This window comes from Drosophila persimilis, unplaced genomic scaffold (genome assembly GCF_003286085.1).
Source record: "Drosophila persimilis strain 14011-0111.01,24,50 unplaced genomic scaffold, DperRS2 tig00000124-arrow-pilon, whole genome shotgun sequence".
NCBI classification, from domain to species: domain Eukaryota; kingdom Metazoa; phylum Arthropoda; class Insecta; order Diptera; family Drosophilidae; genus Drosophila; species Drosophila persimilis.
The window spans coordinates 5,133,966-5,152,659 of record NW_020825294.1 but is presented as its reverse complement, the minus strand read 5'-3'; the positions used below and the strand labels follow the sequence as shown (position 1 = coordinate 5,152,659).

The 18,694-nt window shown below is 45.0% G+C and overlaps 4 protein-coding genes across 11 annotated transcripts in view; 1 reads left to right on the top strand and 3 right to left on the bottom strand.

Moving 5' to 3' along the window:
* Positions 1-7,909, top strand: part of LOC6593916 (dedicator of cytokinesis protein 11) — a 29,069-nt gene extending 21,160 nt beyond the window's left edge. For 2 of the 7 annotated variants that reach the window (XM_026988008.1, XM_026988007.1), the window contains 7 exons: positions 84-1,562; positions 1,627-3,240; positions 3,312-3,458; positions 6,000-6,210; positions 6,284-6,572; positions 6,643-6,875; positions 7,306-7,909. In XM_026988008.1, coding sequence (XP_026843809.1) covers positions 84-1,562; positions 1,627-3,240; positions 3,312-3,458; positions 6,000-6,210; positions 6,284-6,572; positions 6,643-6,875; positions 7,306-7,409 — 4,077 coding nt within the window. In that variant the 3' untranslated portion in view covers positions 7,410-7,909. Of the gene's footprint in view, positions 1-83; positions 1,563-1,626; positions 3,241-3,311; positions 3,459-5,999; positions 6,211-6,283; positions 6,573-6,642 lie in introns of all 7 variants that reach the window. The other 5 variants (XM_026988012.1, XM_026988010.1, XR_003408688.1 and 2 more) reach the window with 4 other exon arrangements.
* LOC6593917 lies at positions 3,711-5,809 on the bottom strand. Of its 2 annotated transcripts, none has more exons than XM_026988013.1 (3): positions 4,141-5,809; positions 3,932-4,073; positions 3,711-3,874 (listed from the first exon to the last, which is right to left on the bottom strand). In XM_026988013.1, the coding sequence occupies exons 1-3, from the start codon at positions 5,727-5,729 to the stop codon at positions 3,794-3,796; spliced, it is 1,812 nt and encodes a 603-aa protein (XP_026843814.1). In that variant the 5' UTR covers positions 5,730-5,809; the 3' UTR covers positions 3,711-3,793. The 2 variants fall into 2 exon arrangements, with proteins under 2 accessions (XP_026843814.1, XP_002018678.1); XM_002018642.2 differs by having other exon boundaries at positions 3,711-3,859.
* A 106-nt stretch (positions 7,910-8,015) lies between the features above and the next one.
* LOC6593919 lies at positions 8,016-8,741 on the bottom strand. Its single transcript, XM_002018644.2, has 2 exons — positions 8,678-8,741; positions 8,016-8,618 (listed from the first exon to the last, which is right to left on the bottom strand). The coding sequence occupies exons 1-2, from the start codon at positions 8,681-8,683 to the stop codon at positions 8,211-8,213; spliced, it is 414 nt and encodes a 137-aa protein (XP_002018680.1). The 5' UTR covers positions 8,684-8,741; the 3' UTR covers positions 8,016-8,210.
* Positions 8,742-9,870: 1,129 nt separating this feature from the next.
* Positions 9,871-17,169, bottom strand: LOC6593920. Its single transcript, XM_002018645.2, has 2 exons — positions 17,084-17,169; positions 9,871-10,827 (listed from the first exon to the last, which is right to left on the bottom strand). Exon 2 carries the CDS (start codon positions 10,815-10,817, stop codon positions 10,158-10,160), a length of 660 nt encoding a protein of 219 aa, XP_002018681.1. The 5' UTR covers positions 10,818-10,827; positions 17,084-17,169; the 3' UTR covers positions 9,871-10,157.
* Positions 17,170-18,694: the final 1,525 nt, after the last annotated feature.

Genomic DNA, 18,694 nt, shown 5'->3' with positions numbered 1-18,694 from the left:
CCACTGTTGCTGCATCCGCATGCTTGCACCTTCCCGCAATCCAAACCTCTCTGGCTCTCCTATAAACCCTTCAAATTTCTTAGCAGAACTGCGGCCCCGACATCCAATGGATCGACAATCAGCGTCCCTTGTACACGGTGACCCTGCGACTGGACTCCACAGTGCTGACGGCGGATCAGCATCTGCACAACTTCTTTGCGCACTGCGAGCGTCTGCTGGAGGGTGGCAAGACGGGGGCCCTGCCAGCGGAAACGGAGACCTGCAAGATTCTCAAGGCGGCGCACGCCATCGACATGTGTTCGCTGATCAGCTACCTGCCGACGCTCCTGAACGAACTGTTTACGCTGCTGGTGCATACGCAGTCCGAGGAGATTGGCCTGAATGTGATACGTCTGCTGACCAACATCATCCATCTGATAAGCTTCGACGCGAAGCGTCCCGATCTGCTGGCCTCGTATGTGAAGTACGTTTTCCACGCCCCATACTACAGCCAGCAGACGGCCCGCCTGAGGACAGTGCATGGGGAGCTGTGCAGGCATTTGCCCTATCTGCTGAATCCCAAGAATACGGACTTCCTGATCGTCAACAAATTCATGCGCTATTCGGCCATCTTTTTCGATTTGATTGTGAAGAGCATGGCCCAGCACCTGCTGGCGACCGGAAGGATTCGAATGCTGCGCAACGAACGCTTTCCCAAGGAGTATGCGGACCGGGTGGAGCAGCTGATCAAGGTGTTGATCATCTACATCACGACGCGCTACGATGATTTGGGGGAGGAGACACAGCTGCTCAACCGTTCGTTGGCTCGCTTTGTGCGGCAGTGTCTCAGCTACATGGATCGGGGATTCGTCTATCGTTTGATACGCTGCTACATGCAGGAGTTTACCCCCGGCAATCCGCGGGTGCTGCATGAATACAAGTTCAACTTCCTGCAGGAGATTTGCCAGCACGAACACTATGTGCCGCTCAATCTGCCCTTTGTGCTGAATCCAAAGAATCGTCCGCCCGAGATGATGCAACACTTCACGCTCTCCGAGGAGTTCTGTCGTCAGCATTTTCTCTCGGGTCTGCTGCTGCAGGAGCTGAAGAGCAGCCTCAACGAGGTGGGCCATGTGCGACGGCATGCCCTGGCCATCTTCAAGGACCTGCTGGCCAAGCACGAGCTGGACGGGCGCTACCAGCAGCGCGGACAGCTCTCGCGCATCGCTCTGCTCTACGTGCCATGGCTGGGCATAGTCATGGACAATCTGCATCGCATAGATGACTTGTCCGAGGCGGCGGGAGCTACCACACCCAACGGTCACGTCTATGTGGATTCAGCCTCCTACACGAAACGCCTGAGCTGCTCGAGCAGCTACGTTTTCAGCAAGGATTCCTCGACATTTGGCTCGTTGACGTCCACGCCGCGCTCGAAGAATCGAATGACATTGCACAATGATCAGCTCAGTCCGTGCCGGACTTCGGTCCACATGAGGGAGAACAATTTTCTGGCAGCCATTGCGGGACAGCCCATAAGCAATGGGATATCCAATCTATCCCTTAATTCGAACACGGATTCGGGGGTAAGTAGAAGCCATAGGATTGGTCTTATCCGTCAATAAATCTGTGTCTTTTCCTTTTGTATAGCACTCGCAGGACACCACCACCATTGGGGCATACACCAACGGGGAGGCAGATGTGGCCCTGCGGAATGGTCACAATCGTTCCGTGAGCTTCACGCACGCCCAGATCTTGTCACGCTGCGACAAGTTCAGTGTTGGGGAGAGCAAGGATCTGCTGTTGGGATTCCTCTTTATTGTGAAGCACTTGTCGCAGGATCAGATGGTGGCCTGGTGGCAGAACTGCAACGAAACAGAGACCCTGCAGTTTCTGGCCATACTCGATCTCTCGCTGCAGCAGTTCCGCTATGTGGGCAAGAAGAGTGTGCTGCTGACGGCGGACTCGCGTCAGATGCGTGCTACGAAGGCGCACACGCTGCCCGCGAGGACTGCCCCACCCACAGGTCTGGAGAACGGCCATCAGCAGGAGCAACAGCAGCCGAGCAGTGGCACTCTGAATCAGCCAAGAGAACATCTGCTGGAGGACATGGCCAGGACACAGCTGGCTCTCTACGAATCAAATCTGGCCACAGAGGTGGGCATGATCATCCTCGACTGCCTCGGCATGTATGTCCTGCAGTTCCGTCAGCTGCTAACCGGCAGCCTGGTGCTGCGCAAGCTGGCGAGGGTATATTTGCGCTTCCTGCAGTTGGGGCAGTCGGAGAGGCTCTCCAAGCATGTGTTTGCCGCCCTGCGCGCGTTCATCAACAACTATTCGGTGGCCCTGTTCAAGGGCAATGCCATGCTGTGCGGCCAGATGGTGTACGAACTGCTGAAGGCCTGCGACAGTCGCCTGGTGGAGATCCGACACGAATCCTGCGCCGTTCTGTATCTGCTGATGCGCAGCAATTTCGAGTTTAGCGGTCGCAAGGCTTTGACGCGCGTTCACCTGCAAGTCATAATTTCGGTGTCGCAGATGATCGGCAATGTGATTGGGCTGAACAATGCCCGATTCCAGGAGAGTCTTTCGATCATCAATAGCTACGCCAACAGCGACAAGGCCATGAAGGGCACCGGCTTCCCCATGGAGGTGAAGGACCTAACGCGTCGCGTGCGTACTGTCCTCATGGCCACCGCCCAGATGCAGGCCCATCACATGGACCCCGAGAGGCTGCTCGAGCTGCAGTATTCGCTGGCCAATTCGTATGCCTCAACACCCGAGCTGCGGCACACCTGGCTGGTCACCATGGCCCGGAATCACGAGCAGAACGGCAATCTCTCGGAGGCCGCCTGCTGTCATCTGCATATCGCTGCCCTCATGTGCGAGTATCTCCGCCTGCGTGGCACCGCCTGCTCCAGTCTCAGTTGGTCCTCGGCGGCCTTTGGCAAGATATCACGCAACATACCGCTGGATGAGCAGGGCCTCAAGCTAGATGCTGGCGCCCAGGACTCGCAGTACACCGAATATATGCTGCTCGAACAGCTAAAGCAGTGCGCCGATCTGCTAGATCGTGCCGAGCGTTTCGAGTGCCTCGGCGATCTGTACAAACTCATTCTGCCCATCCACGAGAGGGCCCGCGACTTCATCGAACTGTCTAATTGTTACGAGCACTTGGCTCAGGCCTACAGCAAGATTGTGGAGGTCAATCGCTCGGGCAAACGCATGCTGGGACGCTTCTATAGGGTTGTCTTTTACGGCATGGTGAGTGGAATGGTTGCCAAAACAACATAAGTAATAGGGAACCCCTCTCTAATGGATGCTCTTCCTTTCAGATGTACTTCGAGGAGGATCATGCCATTGAGTATGTGTACAAGGAGCCCAAACTCACGTCGTTGAGTGAGATCTCCGAGCGTCTGGCCAAGCAATACAAGGAGAAATTTGGAGCGGATGTTGTTAAGCTAATCATGGACTCGTCACCGGTGAGTGCCAGCACAATCGAGAGATTAGGATAGTGAGGAAGGATCAACTTGTGGCAATTTCTGGCCTCTCTTGCTTCTGAGGCGAACCTTGCTCCGCCAAGGCTAAGGAAGTCCAGAGGCACCTCTGATCTGTCAATTTGCAGCTCTTAATAGAACAATACTGAATGGAAAGATGCTAGGGATTGATGGATAATCGACTAAATATTTGTAGATTGGAGTTGCCTCAATTGGGGCTATGATTCCAGATCAGAATTGGGTGAAGTGCCAAGTACATCGGCGGATAACACTTTTAGTAACGTAAACATAACACGTACATTGCATTTGATGTCAAATAATTACTTGAAGAGATACTCATTGAAGAGCAAATCGTGGTCGCTGTCGCCGTGCATAAGACTCAGCCGCTGTGGATAAAATAACTGACAGTCAGTCGGTCGAGTTATATCTTAAAGATACAGATGTATCTAAACACTCACCCGCTTGACCTCCAACTGACGCATCAACGAAGTCTGTGTGCTACGTGGCAGCATCTTTTTTGGGACCCCTTGAGATTTATTTTGCTTGGGGGCAGACACTCCTCCAGCATTGGTGGCATGGTCGTTACCAGGCGCTTGGCCGCTGTTTGAAGGGGGAAACCGTGTTAAAGGGCGAATGCGAATACCCAAATTAATACCTTGAGACTTACGCGAGATTCGATCGCTGCTTCTGTGTAACCGCAGCCCCAGCACCCGCAGCAGCGGCAGCAGCCCTGTCACTGACTATGATACTGCCACTGGTACTGGTCTTGACCACACGACTGGCCGTAGACGCTGCTGCCACGCTGCTGGCGTGCTGAGATCGCAGCTGCTGAGATCCAGATACTCCCGATTTGGCCATTCGCTGATGGGTTTTGGTGCGCACTCCAGTGGCAATGAACTGTGGCTGGAGCTCTGCCTGCAGCTTCTTGGTCACTGCAAATGAGGGGCTGCCTATGGAGCAGCCCCAGTGCCGCAATTTCTGTGTCGTTGAGGGCACCCTTTCCTTCTGGCAGCGAGCTGCCGGTATTGGAGACATCAGTGTTGAATGCATGAAACACTTTTTGCGTCCGGGGGACTTGTAGGATGGTGTGTTGCCCTGGCCCGTCTGGCAGATGGCTGGCGTGGATGGTGGCCCAGCCATTTCGAAGTCATTCGGCATCATTTCTTGCAGATCTGCGTCGCTGAGTTGGTTCACCAGCTGCAGACCATTGTCATCCTCAATGCGGTAGAGCTTGTCCCTCATATACTTGCGAAGATCCCTTTCCAGTTGATTGCCTCGTAGATCCCTTTCCAGTTGTTTGACGCGAAGACCCTCAGACTCGGACTCGTTGCTGGAGGCGTAGGCCTCCTCTGCCTCCTGCTCATCCTCATCGATTTTGGCGGCTTTCGAAGGAGGCAGAATCGATTTGCGGGGACTCCCAACCGGTGTGGCTGAACAGCTTCTGTGGGCAATCATTCCAAGACTGTGGAACAGCTCCTTGAAGGCCTTTTGGGTGACCCTCTCCTGGTTGAGCATCGATTCGGTGTAGTTGAAGAAGTTGTCAAACACCTTGATCCCCTCGATCTGTTGCTCGATCTCCAGCTCCGTGTAGCTGCGATTCCTGTTTATCGGACACTTGGGCGCCGCTACGGCATCGGTGTGCTCCAGCTTTTCGCTCAGATGATCGTTCATGCGAATGAGGAATTGATTAACCAACACATTCTCCGGCTTGCTGGCAAACTCCTCGGGCTCGTTGACATGCAGAGTGAGGCAAGTGTTGCTGCACAATTCCTCGTCCAGCTGATTCTTGCCACCGACGTACTCCTTGGTGGTAAACTTTAGATTGAGACCCCGGCCATTGGGCAAGAGAGCCACAACTACGGTGTCCAGGGGTATCTGTTCATCACCCAGCTCGGTGAGGAGCTCAAAGATCTGCCTTTGGATATTTATATACTGCATATCGCGCTGCGATATTTTGCCATCGGTATCACCTATCGCCTCACGACGCGACGATGTTGGTTTCGATGTGGACTCTGTCTTCTTCTCCTCGGACTTCTGCTTATACGAGGGAACAAACTCCTTCACCTCTGGGCTCTTATGTGAGGGTACAAATTCCTTTACTTTCAAGCTCTTATGCGAAGGCACAAACTCCTTGGCCTCGGGGTTTAATGAAGACTCCCCTTGGCTTTGGGTAAGGCTTGCATCGTCGTTCTTCAATTCACGCCCGAAGGTATAGAGATTCAGGGCCTGTGTCCGATGCCATAAGCCATCGTCCATTGTGTGGGTTCTTCTTGCAGAATTTGGTTGTCAAAAAAAGTGTACGAAAAACCCTAAATTGGTTGGGTTTTTCGACAATAGTTTTCGACGATGTGTATTATTTAACAAAATTAAGATCTAAAGAAACTCACAATTTAAAAGAGTTCAGTACAGATGCTGCTGTGGATTTGTGGAATAGAATGAATTCAAACGAATGAACTACCATATCATAGTTCTCAAGGATAACTTGGATAGAACTTTTGACGATTGATTTCCTCCGTTGCTTTACAGGTCAAAGTCGATGAATTGGATGCCAAGTTGGCCTACATACAGGTCACCCATGTGATCCCCTTCTTTACCAAAACAGAGCTCGATCAGCGCCTCAATGAATTCGAGCAGAATCATGATGTGAACACCTTTATGTACGAGACACCGTTCACCAAGTCGGGAGCAGCACGTGGCAGCGTTGAGGAGCAGTGGAAGCGCAAGACAGTCATAGAGAGTGAGAGAGCACCCAAAATACCCAAAATAATGCAATTCCGAATTGACCTTTTGTTCTATTTTGTTTTCCTTAGCTACATACTCGTTTCCCTATGTGCTGAAGCGTATTCCTGTCAAGTCCCGCGAGATCATCGAACTGAGTCCCATTGAAGTGGCCATCGATGAGATGCAATCCAAGGTTTCAGAGCTGGAGGAGATTATCATGCCGCCAGCCGATGTGAAGAAGTTGCAATTGCGCCTGCAAGGCAGCGTCGCGGTGACGGTAAATGCCGGCCCCCTGGCCTATGCACATGCCTTTCTGGATGCCAAGGTCATCAATAACTTTTCGCTCGATCGCGTTGGTGATCTGAAAGATGTTTTTCGGTATGCTTGGCAAATTATCCGCGTGCATGTGTAGCATGTACTATAAATGGTGCTTCATTTCGTTTTCCAGTGACTTCATTGGCGTCTGCCACAAGGCTTTGTGCGTGAACGAGCGCATGATCAGTGCCGATCAGAAGGAGTACCATCATGTGCTGAAGGAGAACTACGAGAAACTGTGTCAGGCGCTTAGTGAGTTGCTCGACGACGAGTCCTTCCAGCCGCTTAGCGAAGATGCTGAAAGCATAAATCAGCGCAATAGCATGGCTTTGTTCAACGCGATCAGTGGCGCCTCACATAACTCAAGTACTGCATAAGTTACTCAAACCAAAAAACAAAACACAAAAGTACACGCACAGCTACTAAAAAAACAGAGATAATATTCGTAGAGAGCGTAGAGCGAGAAGCGGTTCGTTACCCTAGAGTGTAACCCCAGCGTAATCGTAGCCCTAAAACTTGTTTGGTGTTCCTTTGTTTGATGTTCTTGTTGAAATTGAAATTTCCTTGTGGCAGGTAAAGCGAGAATTTGGGTTTAAGTGCAACTAACACCCTACAAAGGGAAAGGGACAGTCCATCTATCTAACTATTGGCTATCATTATATAACACGAACCGAACCGAATTTAAGTGTAAGCTTTATTGAAAATTACTAATACCAATTGCCATTGCCATTCTGTTCCCCCTCATCGAAGGTCTTCCTACTACTGTATTAATTTGTATCTAATTTTACCTTTTTAGGATTGTATTTTGTCGAGCAAGATACCACCACCCACCACTACCACCACCACCACCACCAACACCATCCCCACATACACACACAGAACTCTAGACATAATCCATAACCGATTGAATATCCTCTTGTGAAGATTGTTTATTTTTGCATCTCAGTTTTAAGTGACTTTGATCTTAAATCGCTTTGATTTTGATTTTAATTGTATATTTATTTGGATTTTTCTATAATATATGTATTTGTATATTTTGTATGACATACCAAAATCACTGATTAAACCACGAATCGAATTAATTGTACAAGTTAGCCTTAGAACTGTATATTATTATTTTAATTGAATTTGATTTTAATAGTATATACCCTATATACCTACATATAGTGTAACCTGAATCAGCTACTTTATTAGATGAAATCTGCTAACTCTGTGTCTTCTTGAAATCTCTAAATGGCTAACAAATTGTTTAATAATTTAATTATTCCTAAACGTAAATGTATAACTACCTACATAACTAGATAAATAAGTTCCAACAAGCAACAGAACTTACCAAAGTATTCAGATAAAGGAAATAACTATTAAATGATATATATGGATATATATTTACATGCATTTTCTAGTGAAATATAGAACTATAATGAACTAAATAAAAATATATGCATTAAATGTTTACAATCAATGTGTTTATTATTAACAACATAGCAACAATCAAACAATGCAATCAATGGTCGTGATGTACAGAATGTAGCTCTAATTTTTGGTTCGAAATCACAATCTTATTTCGGAATTATTCTTTCAATTGAACAAAATTGATTCGAGGTTCTTTGTTTACGAGTCTTCGAAGTATATATGGGGATGTTTATACCTAGTGTCTCCCAAGGTGCCTTTTTTGGACTTGGTTTGGAAAAATGAGGTTTTTTATTCGGCGTTTTGGTACGTTCCCATATCAGCTTTGAAGAGAATTTGGTTTATCTCAAACTCTACGTGATACATAGTTACCACGGAGTAGTTCGAAAATTTTTCCACCAGATACTGGATGTAGGGGGAATTAGCTCCGAAATGGGACTGGGACTGGGACTGGGTGGGCCCCTGAGCACTAAGTGAGGCAGCCGAAGCAGAAGTCAAGTTGGGCGCTGTCTGCGGCTGGTTAGCAAACGGGATAGGCATCCGCGAGTCGGTCGTCAAATCGAGAGCGACCTCCGTGACCTCATCGATCTCCTCTCTGTAGATCGAAATGGAATCGTCAGCCTCGCTCCAGTCACTGCTATTGCTGAAGTTGGGTGAAGATGCCTCCCCCTCGCTGCTAGTTTCCATGTTGTAACGCCCCTGAAAAGAAACCAAAATGAAAATATCAATAATGTGTGAGAATAAGGGGAGAATCGTACAGCCATCTTATTGTTAGGACGATCCGTTCTATCACTAATAGAGAGCACAGATGGTTGCGTTACTTTTTTGTTCCGATCGATATAGTTTCGTTTTGTTTCCTTAGAGTGGAGAACTAGAATGTAATTGCATAGATGTTTGACATGAAAAACGATGCCACATCACATATATTTTGTTATTATTTTAACTTTTCTGCGGTAGGCAAAGTAAAAGCTGTTCTCGACTTCTTACCCCTTTAATCGCTGGTGAAATCTGTTTGAAAATGTTCGGATGCTCGTGTTGAATGCTTTATGGGTTCCATCAGATGTAAGCCTCAAGTGTACCGGGCGAAATTTTGTTGGCATGTCAGGCAGATTCTTTTCTTAGGTAATTGGATTAAACAGCCGTATATATGTATATGTATGCATATATGTGTGTACATTTGATAGATTTTTTAAAATGGTGTTTTCTTTATTTTATATTGGATTGACTTATTAAAATTATAGATATATGTACTAAATTAAAACTATTTAAAAACTTATTTAAATTGAATTGGATTCCTTTTCTTTGTAGGTTCGTTTCCGCAGTGATTCGAAGGTGCCTTTTATATCCAAAGCGTTGGCTATTTTTGGTAATACCAGGTAATATTCCAATATACCATTCAGGCCTAATGAGGCCTATAGGCAACATTTTGCTGAACCACGATAAGTAGGACCTTGCGGTAATATGTAATAATACGGCCACATATATATTTGTTAACCCATCCACTTAAACTCGGTCCTGAAACGATTGAAATTATGGAATTTTATGGTCGATATCATGCTCTAAACTTTGTCAGAAAGTGGTTCTAGATGTGGCTGGAGGCTAACAATGTTTTAGTACAAATATTGCAAATAGCCAACAATAAAAAGGATTTACGTTAGGCTGGACCACTGGCTTTCGAAATTTTAAGCTGCTTAACCCGAAAAAGCCTAAAACAATGCTACAACTATGTAAAAGAAATTTCGGATTTTTGCTAAAAATTCCAGAAAATACCAAAATTACAAAAATTTATGATAATGGTTCATCAGATCGGTTTAGAAAGGTTTTCGATAGTAAACATTTAATGGCGAACCTTCTTTACCCAAATGAACTCAAAAAATAACAGATGTATGTAACTATTTGGTGGGGTTTTTTTTATGGGTTCAATTTGTATTTATTAACAATTTTTTAAAATTATTTAACAATTTTGTTTTTCATGCGCGGATTGACACTGAAATGTTATGCAAATTTTGCTTTTAGAATTTTTGCTGCGAACAAAACCACAAAAAAATGTTAACAGAATTGGCCAAGAGCGCGTGGAAAGCATCAGTATTGGATTGAACAGTCAATGAGTCCACGAATCAATCAATCAACCAATCAATGTTCCGTCTAAGGCTACATAAATATTTAATTTCATCTTTTCTTTTTTGTATGTTTTTTTTTGTTTTTTGTTTAAGCTTAGCATTAGAATTACGAGTAGAATTACAAGCGGGCGTTGGGGTTCCGGGAGCGGACAAAGTTCAGCAGCTCGTCGGAGTCCTCGCACACGAAGGGCTTGATGTGGTGGCAGGCCACGTCGTGCCACTTGATGCCATCGTTGTAGAAGTTATTCAAGATGGAGAGACAGCTCTCGTCGTTGCCCTGGGCAGCCTCCCGGTTGTCGGGCTGGGGCTGGTTGTAGCCGCCCGTCGGCGACCAGTCGCCAGTGTTGCGCTGCGAGGTGGGTCCGATCTTGGCGCCCGATCCGGACCAGAACCAGCCGTTCTCGTTCGGTGGCTGCAGATCGGGCCTGTCGCAGCCAGCAAAGTTGCACTTCCTGCCCGACGTCCAGATGTACCGCACATTGCCGCGGGAAATGCGCTGCTTCACAAAGTCATTCTCCTGCGGCGTCTCCAGCGACACGGCGTCCATGCAGTGGCGACGGCAAATATTTCTGGCATCCAGCCAGTCCACCTCGAGGCTGCGCGTCGGTGCATGCTCCCAGCTGAAGAAGTACGAGTGCGAAACTCCGCGGGCATCCCTGTAGGAGGCATGCCGCACCCGGTTCGCACAGCTCCGGGGATCGGGCAGGGCCAAGCGACGCTGGGCCAGCGCCATGGTGGCGCTCAGTGCCAGCAGCAGCAGCGTCCGCAGCACAGACATCTCGGGACAACTGCAAAGAGACAAGTGTAGTGTAGGCGATTGATTAGCTTCGGCCCAGAATCAAAACCTTTTTTCAAATCAAATCAGAACAGAACAGAACAGATCAGATGGTCGGGTCGGGTCGGGTAGGAGCCCAACCCAGAGCATTTCCGCTTGGATGAGTATGACTCCCAGCAGGAGGTTGGGGGGTGTGCGACGTTTTTATGCGAAATCAGTGATTGGAAATGTTTTGCATCGATTTTGATCAATTTTGACTGTGTTTTGTGTATGGAATTTGTCGCACACAATTGTCATTTCGTGCAATTTGATTCCATTTGATCTAATTGAGTAGTTTTCCATTCCACAATTAGGAATTGGGCGAAAATGTGCGGGACGGGACAGGCCTTCAACCTTGTTTCTATTTCGTAATACCCGCACAAAAAACGGTAACGTGAGAATTGTTCCCCCATCAACAAAGCCCCATCCCATTAAATTTTTCACCCAGCAACTGCCCAGCAGTCCCGCTTCTCCCATAGCGAGTCTTCACTTTACCCATCTACTGCCTATGCAAATCTGTTTTATTGTTTAATTTTTCCGCATAGAAAACATGAAAATTGTATGCAAATTTTTTATGGTCCATTGGCGGGGGCCACGGCAACTGGTTCTCTCTATCACTCACTAACTCATCAAAATTACATGAAGTAAACGAGCAAGTCTTACATAAAGTCTATAGACAGCCTTTGCAATTAGACCCGGATTGGTTTGGAATTGGCTGATCATCGAGTCTGGGGGAATGATTGAAACGCGTGCTACAGCCAGACAAAAGAGATTTAATTATCTCCAACTAACCGAGCGATTCAGTTGAGTGCACTGCAGATGATGGGCCACGATCCAGCGCTAATGTAAAAGTTGGTTAATCGGACAAAGAATTTTGAGATGGAAAGACTTTTCACATGGCTAGTAGGAGCTTTTAAGATACCAAAAAGTGAAAGACTAAAGACAATGAGGAACCATTTCTAATCGATGTTCAGGAATTAAACGCTTTTCGATAGAAATCAAATTGATATAGGTATTTTGGAGAACACCTCTATGGAGAGTAAACCAATATAACGATGGATAACTATCTACTCTAGACTTTAAGCTTGCAAGTTTATCGTATATATTCGCAAAAATGTCTTTCTCGATTTAAAATCGTATTTAAACATTTTTAAACCTTCCCTGACCTTCATTTTATGGGACCGGTGTGACTGACCTTACCCAAAACCTTGACCAACCAAACAGTAAGAAAAACCCATACAGACCGACCAACTCTGGAACGAACTCCAACCATCCATCTGCACATAGCACCTTGTACGAGTACATGCACAGTATGCTTCTTCAGTACTCATTCGTTTCTAGCCCAACTCTGAAGTCCGCGTTGAGGTGAGGTTTGTCTTGTGCATACCAATGGAATGGAGAAAGTTGAAAGATGGGATGGGATCCATGGTCATGCATTACACATGATGGCCCGAAAGGTCTCTGGTCTCTGGCCAATATATGTACTCGAACGATATATATGATATACGAAACTCTTCCGGCTGATAACAGTCCAAAAAAATGCCTTGGATTTTGGCCACGCGCAATTGCATGGTGTTTTGTTTTTGCCTTTTCACGGCTTGTAAATTTTGTAATTTGAATTTCCGTTGCTTCATAAACTCATTTCCTATACAAGAAAATATATATGTGGATAAGCACACGTTTCGGTTGTTGTTTCTCTGTCTCTCTTGTCTTCCGACTAATTGTCGTGGGTAAGGGCATTGGCAGCTCCAGGGAAATATTTCCGAACCAATTGTCCCCACTTTTTGTCTTCTTTTGGAGCCTCTTCAGCTCACAAGTAGCTCTCATTTTTGTCTTATTTTGTTTGAGTTTTACTTTTTTTTTGTGTGTGTGTGTTTTTGTTGTTGTCTTTTATTACGCAATATTTGCTTTATTGAACGTTTCAATGGGAGGCACTTGTTGTTATAAATTGCTGGAGAAAGGCATTTAGGTGTTTTTTGCCTGGCCTGACTTGTGGGAGATGCAGGTACAATATGACTAATGACGGCTTAGGCCTCTTCAAATGTTGATTTCTTTTATATAATTCACTTGTGCGGCGGCGTGCAAAAAGCAACCTTCAAATCGTGCTCAATAGCCAAATAAATATTACAAAATAACTGCAGCCAGCTACCAAAAAGAGAAGCAACTGAAAACTGAAATCTTTGTAAAGTGAAGCTGAAATGGTTGAAATAATGTTTTTCCCAGCACTATCGTGAACACATCTGCGCAACATTCCGACTCCGAGACGACACAGCCAGTGCCAGTCTGTGTTAAATAATTAATTCCAAGCCACTTGTGGCATGGCTGCCATGGCATCTGCATCTGCCTCCCCACCATTCCACTCCATTCCATACACCCCATACATGGGCAATTAATCTCCGGCTTATACGTACATTACATTTTACAGCACAGCCTTAGGCCAACTGGTTTTTTACGGCTATCTTCTTCTAAGGCAAACAAATTTTTTATTTATGTATCACGCGCCTGAAGCATTATTTCAGATGAAGTAAATTTCGTGAAAAATTGTCATTAGCTGCTGCGAGGGGAACGAGCAGGTGTTTGAGAAGACTCGATATCGAAAGATATTTTTATGCGATAGGATTAGGCAAAGCCTGGCTGAAAACCAGTAAATTGCTCCAATCGAAATTCCTTTTTAAATATTTAATTAACGTTTGCAGATATTTATTTTCTCAAATAATAAGCATTCATTTTGAAATGGGAGAATATAAATATTTCGAGTCATGTAAAAACACTAAAAAAGTGCAGTTCAACTGCACTGAGAGAAAAATGGCCTGGCCCATATTTTAATTTAATAAATATATTGTATTAAATGTCAAGGAAATATATGAAAATATTCAATTGATAGGAAAATTTATTAAAAAAAATTGTATTTTAAGTATAGATTTTTTTATTAATGTAGCAGATATAATGAACAAAATTTTGTAAAGATAAGTATAACTATTTGGGGGTTAGGGCTTTTTTTTACTGGGTGTGCCTTCTGAAATACTACACAAAACCATTGCCAGACAAAAGATAGAACACCTATTCCATTAAGGGTTCCGTTCCTTAATGTTTCCAAAGCTTCTAAGATGTTTTACCTCTTAAATCAGAGAGCATTTTTAACTCCAGACTTCTTTGATTCACTTTTAACTGCCTAGATTTGTTTATGGCATTTCCTGTTAATTAGAAATCAATCGATAAAATCGCATTCAAGCACATTTCTCCAGAGAAATCTCTGTGGAACTGTGCTGCAGTTGCAGTGGCAGTGGCAGTTGCAGTGGCAGCTTCAGCGTCTTGTTTGTAGAACGGCAAAGACCAAGCCAAGACGAGTTTCTGTTTTTTTTTGTTTTTGTGTGTGTTTTTAAGCACAACTGCACAGTGCGATGACAGTAATTATAAAGAAGACGGATTTGCCAAGCCGCAGCACCTGCCACAACAACAACAATAGCCACAATGATGACTTGTTGCAGCAACCAACAGACCAACAAGGCATCCCCACCTTATGTACATACGAGCAGAGTACATACATATCTGGAGAAGTTGCTTTTGATGTTGTTCACGACGTTTGTTGTAGTGCTAATTAGAATGTTTGTTTGTGCTTGCTGTGCGGGCTTGCAACATTTTGGTCAACAAGTCTAGCACCACTTTGACCCCTTTTAAGCTGAAGAAGAAGGGTTGTGCCTGCCCCTAGGCAGGATGCTCTGCCTCTGGCTCCGACACGACTCTCTGGCTACCGTTAAGAAAGTTGCATGCGGATGTGCAACAGCGAAACGGAGGCGACATTTTAATTGCCTGGTCTTGGTCGGGTCTGGTCTTGGCCAGGTCTTGGTTGGATCTGGAATTGGCCAGGTCTGGTCCATCGTTTTCTTTCAAGAAGCTGCAGCAGCATCAGCATCAGCCGCAGCAGCAGCTGAACAACAGTAAACAAAAGTCGCGCTCAAAAAGTAATATGTAGAAAAACTGGACAGGCGGTAGAAGAAAGTCTGTCAACTGTTCGGCTCGGCGGTGGCCATGTTTTTACACCAGCCAGCCAGACAGAAGGAGAAGGAGAAGGAGCCCCCGCTTGCGGTCGGCCACTGGTGCTGCTGTGCGTTACTTTTACTGGACACCATACACCATACACCATACACCCATCCACCATGCTACAGGTTGCACAGGTTACTGGTTTTCTCAGATGAGCAAAAGTTAAAAGGCAGCCAGCAAAAAACCATAACAATGAACATCAACTTGAAGCGAAATGAAATGATAGTGAAAATGGTTGGTCTCTGCCGTTTTTTCGTTCAGTTTTTGGTCATGACATAAAATTGTATTTATATGTGCAGGCCATATCGATAAATATTGACATGGTGTCGGAGAGCTGTACGGCGAGATGAGTCGGAGAAAGAGGTGAGAGACAGGCAGAGGTTCGGCTCGGTTGGAAGCTTCTCAGTAGATCTCTTGGGGATATTCACTTTCATCTTTCATCGCTGCTGAAGCAGGTGCTAATGGATTTTGCAAATTGTTGGAGTGGTCAGGTACGAATAGCTACGAGCTATACCATAGAGAGCTGATAAAAGTATTCCAAGAATCTGAATAGAAAAGAGATTTCGTAGCTTTTATAAAACCGTCCCTCATAGAAACGGCAGTCTAGCAGATGATGTAAGTACGAGTACTTCTAAGACAAATTGTAAGCCCCTTCTCCCTACAGAAGAGTGAGAAACTTTCCATCGTAAAGCTCTTCAAAAAATACACAAAAAATGCAAGCAACCAAGAAAATCTTCTACACTACAGTCTACGCTTTCAACTCGCTTAAAACTACCCAAAACGATCTTTAAAGTGTCTGTTTATGAAACACCCTCTAGGGCATTCAAAAACTTCCCACAATTTGTATGCCAATTACACGTCAAAAGACCAATTTGAAGACCTTTTATTACTATCTCCCCAGATACGAATATCATAGCAGCATAATGATGATGACTGCTGCAGGACTGGAATTTGTCACACAATTTGTTACCAACAAAAAAAACCTACAATCAGCACAGAAATACTCGCATATTGAACCCAAATTAAAGTCAAAGCAGAGCTCCGCGGAGTGGCAAGAAACGCCCCTTTGTGCCAAAAAAAAACAAAACAAAACAAAAACTTTCCTTTAAACAGAATCCATCCGAGAGAGTGACAGGAGGAGCCCAGAGAGATTTTTTTTTTGGACTTTCCCGCATTCCGAGGAGATAAATTATTTTGTTGTCAATCGGAGACGGAATCGTGACTTGAGATTTCTACTGTGGAATGTCTTGTATGCAGGCGATGGAGATCCTACTCCTCCACAGATGGAGAGGTTTTTGCAACCTTTAATACTAACTCTCTTCTTGAGATAGCCATTCGTTCGAGGTCGTATGCAGGGGCAGCTTTAAAAATGTCAAACGGTGGATCTCCAAGGGGGGCCTCGACCTCTCCACTCCTCTCTTATCAAGTTCGTTTATGGCAAAGCCGTAAAATATTATTAGCATGTTGCTTAAATGTTTTACGACCCCAAAATTGCTACAGTAGCAAACGGCAGTAGCTTACTGGCGCTGCCACTGCCACTGCTGCGGCTGCCCCAGCTGCCCCAGCTGCCACAATCTGCAGCGTGACATTTTGGCAATTACAAACCGAAAAATTTGCATGCTGCTGGAAAATTAGATTTTCCACTCATTTGCACTGCAAACATATTGCGTAATCTTCTGCCTCAATGGCTGGTGCATGGGGGTGGGGCGTGGGGCGACTGGGAGTGTCGGTCTATAAAGCTGCCCGAAATGGGGACAAACAAAATGTGTAAAAAAGCACTCCATCATTGTCGTGTTAACTGACAAAGTTTTTCACACTATTTGCGATGTTCTTCAGAGTGACAGAATCTATTGTGACAGATTTCTTTGAGGTAGGTCGAAAATGTGTGGAAAAAGTGAATATTCCTGGTAGAATATAAAATATTCTACTGGAATGTGAGGTAAGTGAGGTAGGTCTAAATAGAACTTCTTCTTTTTGATTGGTTTGATACACAAAACAATGTAAGGCTTATTCTGAGACTGGAATATCGTCTGTCCTAGTTTTAAGTACCTTTACGAACTACGATAAATCTAATTTTTGGTGGCCCCTTCCATTACACAAACCAACAAATCCCAACAAAAAACTTCATTCACTGGTCGTATAGCAGCAGTCACTTGTCCTTAAAGGATACCAAAAACTGAGATAATCACCTTTCTCGATTGGATTGGAATAAACGACACAAACAAAGCACAAAGCTTGCACAGCACTGGGGAGAGTTGTAAGTAGTTGAGGCAACAACCGCACGCGCACGCTTCACTTTTACCAATGAACGCAATGACGATCGTGCCACGGTTTATAGCCTGTCAGCCCCAAGCGCCCAAAGCCAAAGCCAAAAGCAAAGCAAAACAAACCCAAAAGCAAAGCGAAACAAAGCGAAGCGCAGCGCAGTAAGGGAACAAAAATAACAAAAATAAAAGCCCGACTCGATGTTCGAAGTCAGACTTGCGGGGGCTTGCTCGAAAGGTATACCAAAAAGAAGGTAAGGTGTACAGTGGCACCGAAATGTTTCAACACCTAATCGAATTTTCCATATAAAAAAGTTGCTTTTATTCGACCACAATCTAATGATTCGAAATGGGCGGTTTTGAAGTAGATTGCCGCGCCTTACTTTCTGTAAGATATACCACCTTGTATTGAAAAGAAACGGTACACTCAGAGCTCTGCAATATGTAGAGGGGGGAGGCTGAGGCTGCATTCAATTGCTAATTGAGTTAAGAGCATTAAGCCAACAAGTAAGCTGGCAGTTGTAGCCACTTGCTGCATGCAGGCCATGTAACTGTGTCAGTGTGCTTGGGCTTTTGGCTAGAAGTGCATCTCGAACCGTGTCCAACATGTTCGCCACACAAGTTCGCTGCCTGAATCTTTCGTTTTGGTGGCTTTGCCAAAAAAGGAAAAGACATCGATCACCTGAGGCCGTTATACGCTTTGTTTAAACAAATGATTATGCATTAAAAGTTGATTTTGTTTTAATTTGTCCTTTATGTAACAATTGGATATTATTTGCAAAAAGGCAAAACGGTGTCAATAAAGTATCAATAAAGCTTAAATTGCTTCCGGCATAATTTGCTCATCATTAGCCAAAAGGCTACGGTGTTGAAGAAGCACGCAAAATGGGTGAAAGAAAGAGAAATAAATAAAATATAAGGCAAAAATAATAACCGATAAAGAGTGATAAATGGAATGAGAAAAAAAAACATAGGAGACAAGCGTTGGGGTTGGACATGGGGAACGCAGTGTGAGATACTCTCGAAGACATATGAATTCAGAGATTGGCAAACAAATAGCGAATTGTTGCAGTGAAGTATAATATGTGGGGAAAGTCCTTAAGGAATGGGAAAGATTATCGTTATTTTAAGACCTAATTAGTCTTTAAAAAATTAAAAAAAGGAGTTTAGCTTACGAGACATAATGTTGGCCTGGCTGTTGTCTTAATGTCGATTCCACAATGGCATCGGAATCTGTTTAGTTATGCACTTTCAATGCTCAAGTGGTCTCAAGTTCACCCCTACAAGGCGAATCAGCTTCTGATTTTTTTGATATTGATTGGAGATGTCCTCTCACGCACTCGCACTTCGCGAGCGCATCTTCAAATTGCATTTCAAATGTGAACATAAAACGTGGCAGCATCCGATGGCGATGTGAGGTCGTTTAGTAAATTAAATTTAATTGCATTTTCCAGCAGGCGAGAAGTGAGCACAAGTGGCAGCCAACAACTTCAAATCGATTCAAAATAGCTTCACATTTTGCTGGGGACACCCGTG